Source organism: Galeopterus variegatus, unplaced genomic scaffold, assembly GCF_000696425.1.
Source record: "Galeopterus variegatus unplaced genomic scaffold, G_variegatus-3.0.2 Scaffold2137, whole genome shotgun sequence".
Lineage (NCBI taxonomy): Eukaryota > Metazoa > Chordata > Mammalia > Dermoptera > Cynocephalidae > Galeopterus > Galeopterus variegatus.
The window spans coordinates 121,724-132,303 of NW_007728248.1; the positions used below are offsets into that span (position 1 = coordinate 121,724).

The following is a 10,580-nucleotide window of genomic DNA, read 5'->3' on the forward strand; positions in this document are numbered from 1 at the left end:
AGAGCCGCCGCGCTCCCAAGTGGTGCACTCTCCAGTGCGCCACCGGGCCGGCCCTAAAGCAGCATATTCTAAATCACTTTGTCATGATGAGCTGCCACAGGAATGATTTACTGTATTTCACTATAACATGACTTTAAATCCCCCTCCTCAAATATAAATTATAAAAATTACCCGTAATAGTTCCACTGATGTAGGTCTTTCCTGAGGTATTTTCTGCAAGCAGTAATCAACAAATCTCCTAAAGGAGTCTGTCCTGTGTGTGCAAACACATAAAATAAATAAATAAATAAATAAAATCAGAGTCTGTAGAGCACACAGATTACTTAAAACAATTTTCATTTAAGAGAAAATTTAGCATTTTAGGAGATTTCTTAATAAGATATTTTGGAATATCAGGAGAACTGATATTCAAGTTTATGGTATCTAAAATTAATTCTTTTGGATAATGAGTGTAAACAGTTTCAAGTCAGTCAACATATAAATATATCTTAATGTGTAAAGAAGTAAGGTGAAATCATAATATATAACAGAAAATGAAAAATACTATACTATGTTTATATGTAATAGTTTTACACATATTTTTCTTTCCAAGATAACTCTCCTACTCTTAAGCCGATATTCTTACTTACCATTTATTAACTCCTGCACTACTCAAAACAAGGCAGTAAAACTTGAAGCATAAGGGATGGAGAACCTAGGTATATGCTTCTGCATAAAAATACTTCCTATCTTGAAAGTTCCATTTTGTCCACTCTTCTTTCAAATTGCCCTTTTTGTATAACTCTTGTGGCCCAAATAGTTAAAAAGAAATCATAATTTTCAGCAAGGAACAATACATCTTCTGAATAGATAGTATATGATCTGTCTTAACACATTTAAATACATATATAGTAAAAAATGACAACTGGAAAAATAATGACATCAGAGAGGGCACTCCATTTCTCTTGGCTGAGAATTGGTCAGAAATGAGATAATCAATACAAACCGTCATAACTTGGGAGACTAGACTAGTTAGGAAGGTAGCAGGCACGTTCCCTGTAGGATATCAGTTATACACATTAAGAACACAGTGCAAGCCATGGTGATGGCATAAATCAATAAATCTATGCATGTGTGTGTGTGTGTGTGTGCACATACAGACAGTTAATGCTTGTGAGGCACCAGTGTCACTTATTAATTATAAAATACGATGAAGGAATGAAATGCTTTCTAGGTCAGATATTTAAAATGTAAGTTAATGAAAGTATCAAATACATATGGTGATTTTTTAGAGATTTAAAACAACAGAGTCTTACCATTCATTAGACTGTAATGTTGGGGAGTCATTTTGAGCAATGTGATATAAGGCACTCATTGCATTCATGTTGAAAAGAGGAGGCTTCCGTTCCGCTGGAAGAAAAAAGAAACATGATAAAGTGGTTCTTGAAAAAAATCAGGCAGATAGAGAAATAAGGAACTATAAGCAAAGCTTTGCTGCTAAATCAATAGCTCATTACTGTCATCATGCCACATAATCCACTTATTTTAATCTCTAAAGTAGGCCCAGGATAACCATTCAGAAGAAGCTGCTGGTCATTTAATGTACACTGGCAAAGCTCCTAACAGAACCCATATCAAAAGAGTAGAAGAAAAAAAATTTTTTTTCCTACATATCTTCAGAAGACTGGCTTTTTCCTGTTTTCTCACAATAGGTATGATTATCTTTGTGCATTTGTATGTTTTTATTTAAAAATACATATTCATTTAAAAAATTCAGAAAGCAAAAAAAAAGTAGAATGAAGACCAGAAAGATTACTATGGAATGGAACATCTTTTTTTTTTTTTTTTTTTTTTTAAAAGATGACCGGTAAGGGGATCTTAACCCTTGATTTGGTGTTGTCAGCACCACACTCAGCCAGTGAGCGAACCGGCCATCCCTATATGGGATCCGAACCCGGGGCCTTGGTGTTATCAGCACCGCACTCTCCCAAGTGAGCCACCGGGAACATCTTAACATCACTCACGTAGTATGGGGGATAAGATAATTCTATTCAATAAACACCATTTGAGGGCTCATCCAGGCCAAAGAACAGCTAGGGGTGGAGGTAGCAGAGGAAATGGAAGGGAGGAAGAGAAGGATAAATAACAAATAAGGCCTGGTCCATCCCATTTGAAAGAGAAACTCAGTGAGTGTGGTATTTCTTAACAGAGGATTTACTCTACCCAGCCCACCCTGATCTGTTTATGGGAACTCCTATAGCTCTCCCTTGGTATACTGCTCATTCAGCTCATGCTCACCTACTGCACTTACATAAACATACAAATCTTTTCTCTCACAAGAAATCATAAGCGCTAAGACAGCAAGATCTTATAACCTGAATACTATTACTCTTATTTATTCCCCCAGAATATGTAATAAAATGCTATTCACATATTAGGTGCTCCGTTTGTTGACCAAAGGAAAGAAACAAGACTCTAGTTCTGAGTACAGTTAATTTTATGCTATTTTTTAGTTATTACAGCATAGAAGATAAGTCACTATTTCATTCTACTGTGCTTACCCTAATGGATTTTTCACACAGTCTGACTTTCTAATTCAAAATCTAATCTCTAGTTTCATTAGAGCACATTAGTTTTTAAGTAAAGGTTTATCTATGAACCACTTCTAAAATGACAACTTGGGCTAAAGGTAGAAGTTATAAGGAAGACATTCGCATTCATAGAAGGAAGAATTTGTGAAAAGCCAACATGGTTAAAAAACAAAACACAAAACTAAGATGGACAAGGTTGAAAAGTTGTGAACATTAAGTAATCAGCAGCACTTAAGAAGAAGACAACTATAGTTATTCATCTGTGGCACTTTGGAGGGTCCTATCATAGTCTTGACTAAATGATCTCTGTATCCCTGGAATGTGTCCGTCTGAGATTCTACAAATATTTTTTATTGACCTCTCAATAGGATGCTCTATACTCACCAAATAGATACTGGTATTATAGGGACATGAACTGTTAACAAGTGGAAATTTGAAAGTTGCAGTACGAACAAATGGATTTACATCTGTCTCAAATGCAGAAGAGAAAAAGAACTGGTTCATATTTATTTTATTTGATTTTTCAGGAGGTATACTCTAGAAAGTTTCTAGAGCTTGAACTTTTGGCAACTTAAGGTACTTAAAACCATGTGGAATTAGGAATTCATCATGTAAGCATCAATGGCTTCCTATGGACAAAGTCAAAATCCTTAGACATAGCCCATTGGCCTTCATTAAGACAGCCCTGGCTACCTCCAGAGCCTTATTCTGAGAAGCAACCTCTTTCCTTCTCTTCTCATGCCATCTTTTGCTTCACTGAAAGAACCAAGCTGGGAGCCTTTCACACATGCTCTTTTCTCTGTCTGGACTCTTTTCTCTCTTTCATTCCCTAAACTCAATCTGGCTAATTCTTGGCAATCCTCCTGGTTTCATCTCAAACATAATTGTATTTCTGCATTAATTTCACAGATATTTATTCAGGGTTTATTACATATTTACAATCACTTCCTTAGGTTTCCCTGACCTCTCAGACTAGGTCTCCCATTACATTTTGTCATTGCAAATGATTTTCTTCCTTTCTACCACATGTCAAAACCATAGTTATGTGTATATTTATTTATTTAAAGTGTGTTCTCTTTGCTAAACTTTATGAAGGCAGGGAAAACATATATTATTGTCTATCATTGAATTCCCAGTGCTGAGAACAGTACCTGTTACATAGTAGGTAGTACCCCAAAAACTTGTTAGATAAATAAATGAAGGTAAAGCAAATTAAAGCAAAAAAGAAACTTAGTCAACAAACAAAGAATCTTTGTGTAGCGAGTAGTCACAAAAAGGACTGAGAAGAGACCAAGTCTTGGGGTTTCTGTCAGATACTATCTGATGGCTTCATTCACTATCAGAAGAATAGAAAGCCTCTCACTTACTGGCAACAGGCAAAAAATCTAAGCTGCTCAGAAGATCACTGAGTTATACAGGAGAAACAGCAGGGACAGGGGAGTAAAGAAAGAAGAAACCAAAAATTTAGACACGTTGGAAAAATAAAAACAAGAAAACTCAATTCAATAGCAATAAGAAAGGGAGTAGCTCAGATTTGAAGCAGGAATGGGAAGGCCTATAAGTAGTAAGCATCTTGTCACAAACAAGAAGATAGTTGGCCATATGATGGTAGAATAAATAGCTCTAGTAGAGAAGCACAGGATTAAAGGTATTCCAAGCACAGCACAGTTCTATGGTCTGGGAAGCATTCTCTAAATACTAGCTTCAGATAGTCTCATCTATGTCCAAGACTTTTGCAAGATGCACTACATAAGTCCTATGAGCCATGGTGACAGGCTCATTGCTAAGTCAGAATGCTATAGAGCAAGGGTTGGCAAACGATGATGGTCCACGGGCCAAATTCTGCTAGCAGCCTGTTTTAGTAGAGCTTTATTGGAACACTGCCATGCCTGTTCATTAATATACTGTCTGTGACTGCTTTCATGTTCCAATGGCAAAGTTGAGTAATTGTGACAATGTACAGCCTGCAAAGCCTAAACCACTTTTTATGTGGTCTTTTATATAAAAACTGTCAACGCTTACTGTAGAATATAATAGTTTGCATAGAACTTTTACATAAGCAGCAGGAAATGGGAAATAGTTTGCATAGAACTTTTACATAAGCAGCATAGGAAATGGGAGTGCCTTTGAAGCCACTTGTGATATGGATTCCACATTTTCTTAAATGAAAGGAAAAAAGTAGAAGCTTAAAAAAGCTGAGCTTTTTAACTGTGTTAAAGAAAACAATAGTAATTTCTAGTTAACTTAAAGACAATGATCAAATTTTTGTTGATGCTCCATTTCTGTTACACAAGATCAAGGTTTAGGAAGGTCAGTTCAATGAAGTTTCTGGACACCACTCTTCTTGGCAAGGACCATGCTAAATCAGAGCGCTTAGACTGAGCTTTATTTTAATATGGTAGATCAGACTGTCCCTATTTTTAGATAAATACTTCCTGAAAAGGCAAAGGGTTTCTTATGAAAAAATATGGTTGACAATCATAATAACTGAAGATAATGATAACTGCTACAATTTATTGAGTCTCTTAGGCACCTTACATATGTTATTCATAATGCTCACAACAGCTTGGCAAGCTAGATATTATTTTCCAATTTCTCAATGGAAGAAACTGAGGTTCAGCTAGGCTAAATAATGAAATCAAGTCACATAGTAAGTGGTTAAATTGGGATTTAAACCCAATTCTATAAGACTCTAAAGCCTGTGTTCTTTTAATTAGGCCACAGTGCCTTTTCAATAACCATGTGTATTATATGATAGATTGTATCAGTATTTCCAAAAAAAGAAGCTTCAGAAGACTAAATATAACTCCTTCTCCCCAACAGCCATCACGGCATTCATTTATTAACAGATAAACAATGAGTGGCTAATATAAATGAAGAAAATTCCAGGCAGAGAAACTGCATAACATTTATTTACTTATTTATTTTTTCCTGGAGAATTTATTTCTGAATACAGTCAATTCCCTGACAATGCTGGTGAACCATTTGCCCGCTTCTACCATGATCATTGCTGGTGAATTAACTGTCTGTAGTTTAAACAGAAGAGCATCAAAGATGAATTTCTCTTGAAAAAAAAATATCTGGTGACTGGACAATTTCAATGTCCAAGAGTTTCCAGAGGATTTCATGCATTTTTAACTAGTTCTTTCAATGGAAGATCAATTTAGCTAAAGTCCTGCTTTGTGATGTTACTTCAGCAATTCAATTTTTACATTAGAGTGTCTTTTAAAAATAACACTATTATAGAAGAGATAAATATAAAGAAAGCAGATGTCAGGTTTTTCAGGCAGTATCCACAACTTTCAGTGCAGTTTCAATATTAAAAGTACAATTTAAAGTATATTGTTTGTACCTGGAATATCGTTAAACTACAAACATATAGAAAACAGGAAAATCATTGCTTAGGATAAACCTGGAACAGTTTAACTGTCTTACTTCATTAAAAAAAAATAATCCTTCTTTTACGTGTCCACTAACAAAATTAATGCTAGGGAAATGGAAATGTAAGGTAAAGCTGTCAAAGAAATACATGCTTGTATGGTTTGTTATTTTTAATGTAATAATTTAAAAATAATTGCTGAGAAGTTAAATGTTCCTTTGCAACAATTTTATTTTGTGAATATTTACTGAGCATGTACTATTATATTTCTCTAAATCTAAGATGTCATTGACTGTAGTAGGAGGTACCATTATTTAATATGCACTGCTATTTTACGTATAACTTAGAAAACATGCTGCCAATTATAAGATGATGTTGCCTGCAAAATATCTCCTACTTTAAAAAATTTATTTACTTATTTATTTGGGGTTTTTTTGGACAAATAAAAATGGTACACATTTAAGGTGTATGTGATGTTTTGATACTTGTATATATACATTGTAAAATGATTACCACAATTAACATGTTCATCACCTCGTATAGTTACTGCTTTTTTGTTGGGAGAATATTTTAGATGTACTCTATTAGCAATTTAAACTATACAATACATTATTATTAACTGTAGTTAACATGTCTCCTAGTTTTAAAGAGATGTTAAGGGCCGGCCCGGTGGCGCACTGGAGAGTGCGCCGCTTGCGAGTGCGGTGGCGCTCCCACCGAGAGTTCGGATCCCATGTGGAGACCGGTTCCCGCTCACTGGCTGAGCGAGGCGCGGGCGCAACACCGAGGGTTGCGATCCTGTTGCCGGTCAGTAAAAAGGACAAAAAGGAAAAAAAAAAAAGGAGATGTTAAAACATAGATTAAAAATTTAGATGAAATACCTATATCCCAGGATTGTGCTGATAATGACTAATATTTAGTGAGCACATACTATGTACCAGATATATAAAAAGCATTTTAAAGCTAAATTTTTATTTAATCCAGATAAGCCCCATAAGGTAGGGAATCCTATTATGCAAATTTAACAGAGAGTTAAAATAAATTGACCAAAGTCATACAACTAAGAAATGGCACAATTGGAATTAGAACTCAAGTTTATCTGACAGCAAAGTCTATGTTCTTTAGCATAATTCCATACTATCACCTATTGATTTGAAGGAATAGCTGTTGTGGAGGATAAGAAAACAATTTAGGAGCAGGCTATCTTGTTCTTTAATTCAGTAAATCATTTTATTAAAGGCAAAAAAAATTAAGCTGATATAGAGAGCATGTTGTTATGTATATTTCAATGGATTTTTACAAGAAGATAAAATCAGAAAGTAAGCACATACCAGGGACTGTCTCAAGAGAGGAAGTACTAAGATATCTCTTGTGATCTGTACCTATTTTGCTCAGGACAACTGCTGTTTGAAACTTTAGTCATTACTACATCTACACAGTGCAAAAACTGATGTGATGATCATCTTCAATCATAAAGGGGTATATGGTGTTTGTTCCATTTATGAATGTTAAAAAGGGTAGAATCTATTATATTTCAAAATGGTTTTGTTAAGAAAAAAATTGTCAAAACCATGGGTGGGCACTAATTAGTTGTAAGGTTCAACTCAGGTGGTATACCCTCTTAAAGTGTCATAACTGAGGAGTTGCTACTATGGTCTCAGTGTTATGAGTAAAATTTTGGTTCATTTTTATTTCCTAAAATATAAATTACAAAAATAGAAATAATCCTATGTATAAAGGCAATTAACTGTTATTGAACATTTGCTATGTGCCAGGTACTATTTTAAACTTTAAACACTTTACCTATGTTATTTTATTTAAGCCTGAGAATACCTATGACATATGCATTGTTATTTTGACTTAGATCAGAAAACTGAGAATTATGGAAGTTAAGAAAATGGTCCAAGATCACATAGCCATAATCAACATGTTGCAAAGCTCCAGGAGATATGATTTGCATCCCAGACTACGTAGATGCCTGAGTGCACATGGTAGTCCTGCCAGCTAAGTGTTGGTAAGGCCGAGATTCAAAACCCAGGGTATTTCATTCTAAAACTTATTCTATAATGCTAACTCTATGCTATACACAGAGTAGCTTTTCTCCCAAAGGAATATATATTTATTTCTAATTTTAAAAAAGTAAAATTATTAGATATTTCAGATATATAAAAATTTGTAGAATAGTATAATAAACACCTCCCACTTAGATTTATCATTTTTTTTTTCCTTTTTGTCTTTTTTCGTGACCGGCAACGGATCACAACCCTCAGTGTCGCGCCCGGCCCGGACCGGCAACGGGATCGCAACCCTCGGTGTTGCGCCCGCACCTCGCTCAGCCAGTGAGCGGGAACCAGTCTGTATGTGGGATCTGAACCCTCAGCGGGAGCGCCACCGCACTCGCAAGCGGCGCACTGTTCAGTGCGCCACCGGGCCGGCCCCGAGGCTATCTTCTGATGTTGGTTGTTCATTTAGGTTTCTCTCTTCGGTGAATTGCTTGATCATATTCTTTACTCATTTTTCTTTTTTCCTTTTTTCATGTCCGGCAACGGATCGCAACCCTCAGTGTCGTGCCCGTACCGGACCGGACTGGCAACGGGATCGCAACCCTCGGTGTTGCGCCCACACCTCACTCAGCCAGTGAGTGGGAACCGGTCTGTGTGTGGGATCCGAACCCTCGGTGGGAGTGCTGCCGCGCTCCCAAGCGGCGCACTGTAGCAGTGCGCCACCGGGTCGGCCCCTTTACCCATTTTTCTACTGGTTGTTTGGCTTTCTCTTTTTGATAAAGAAATTGCAAGAGTTCTTCATAAATTCTAGACCAATACTCTGTTGGTTAGATATGTTTCAACTACCTTATGGTCCGTGGCTTGTCTTTTAATTTTTTTTTTTTTTTTGATGGGGGGTGGAGCTGGATGGTATGTCTTTTAATTTTTGTGTTTTACATACCTTTATATCTTAAAGTAGTAAAAGTTATATTTGTCATTATGTTTTAGAAATATTTAGAAAAATTCTTCCCTATACTCATAAAGGTATTCTTGAGTAAAAATAATAATACTTACATATTATTTATTATATTTCAGGATTGATTATACACATCTGTGGGGTGCAGTGTTGAATATCAATACCTGTGTGCAATATGTGATGCTCAAATCAGGATAATTAGTATATTCAACATTATACAATGTAATCATTTCAGCCTATGTTTTAAATGCTTTATATATATTATTTCATTAATTTTTATAACAACCCCATGAAGTAGGTACTATTATTATCTTTATTTTACAGATGAGGAAATTGAGGCATGGGGACTTCTCCTAAATATTTAAAAATTTTACTTTTTACTTTCAGGTACTTAACCAATCTGGAATTTATTTTTGTGTATGGCATAGCTAGCAATCTAATTTTAGTTTTTAATCATATAATTAACAAACTATCTCAGTATTATTTATCAAATGAGTATTTATTTATCCTTTCCCCATTGATCTGTAATGCCTTTTCTGTCCTATACTAAAATATGACACATATATGAGTCTGCTTCTAGGCTTTCCAGTCTGTTCTACTGGATACTAGTCTTCTCCTGCACCAATACCATACTAATTTAATTATTATGATATGGACTTTGGAACAATAATTCTTCTGTCCAAATTCTATTTTTTCAAAATGTTTTGGCTAGTTTTGGCCCTATGAGTTTTAGGATTATCTTGTCAAGTTCTACATAGTATCACTGGAAGTTCATCATAAGTCCTTTTTTAAAGTATGCAAATATTTTTGCTGAGTACCCCTCCCAAATCAGTGTGATAAATTTGATCAATTTGCATTGCAGCAAAAAAGAGAACAGTACAATATTAGAAATTAAAAAAGATATCTATAGCTTCAATATCCATCAATACAGAGCCAGTAAGATAAATGATGGTATATCCATATAATGGAATAATATGAGGCCATTAAAACAATGAAAAAGATGTCTAAATTAGTAATATAAAACAGATCTTGAAGATATTGTTAAGAAAAAAATCAAAGCACAGAATCACTTGTATATGTTAACTTGGGTATGAAAAGGAATATAAAAAGTGTATATTCATAAAGAAACTCTGGAAGGATACACAAGAATAACAGTGGTTCCATGTGTGTGTTGGTAGAGGGGTGTAGGAACTGGGTAGATAGGACCATGAGTGGAAGAAGACCTTTCACTATATGCATTTTATATTTTCTGATTTACAGACCATGTGAATCTCTTACCTAATTGAAAAAAATTAAGTAAATATTCTAATTTTCCTCTGCAATTTTTTAAAAAAATCAATGTCTCTTTAAAGTAAAAACACCAGAAAAATTATGCATCCTACTATACATTTTTGTGTTGGAAGGGGTCAATGAGCATTGGAAGTGTAATACCAAGTATCCCAAGTGTTTTTTGAAGGCCAAAAATTTTAGGAGAAGAGGAAATCATAGTTTGAGATTCAAACTGGAATTCAGAAATTCTTACAGGATCAATTTGCAATCAGGATAGAGAAAATGAAACAAAATTTAAATCTAAATTTAAAATCAGACAAAAAATTTTTTTACAACTGATTTTTGAAAAGTTTAACATTGTTTTTTTTTTTTTTTTTTTTTTTTTTTTTTTTTTCTTTTTTCCG

The 10,580-nt window shown here is 34.8% G+C and overlaps 1 protein-coding gene across 3 annotated transcripts in view; it reads right to left on the reverse strand.

The window, feature by feature from the left end:
- The window catches only part of TAOK3 (TAO kinase 3), an 87,060-nt gene that overhangs the window by 55,334 nt on the left and 21,146 nt on the right, over positions 1 to 10,580 (reverse strand). For all 3 annotated transcript variants that reach the window (XM_008580647.1, XM_008580649.1, XM_008580648.1), the window contains 2 exons: positions 1,296 to 1,389; positions 172 to 253 (listed from right to left, as the gene is read on the reverse strand). In XM_008580647.1, the coding sequence (XP_008578869.1) occupies positions 172 to 253; positions 1,296 to 1,389 (176 nt within the window). The remainder of the gene's footprint in view (positions 1 to 171; positions 254 to 1,295; positions 1,390 to 10,580) is intronic.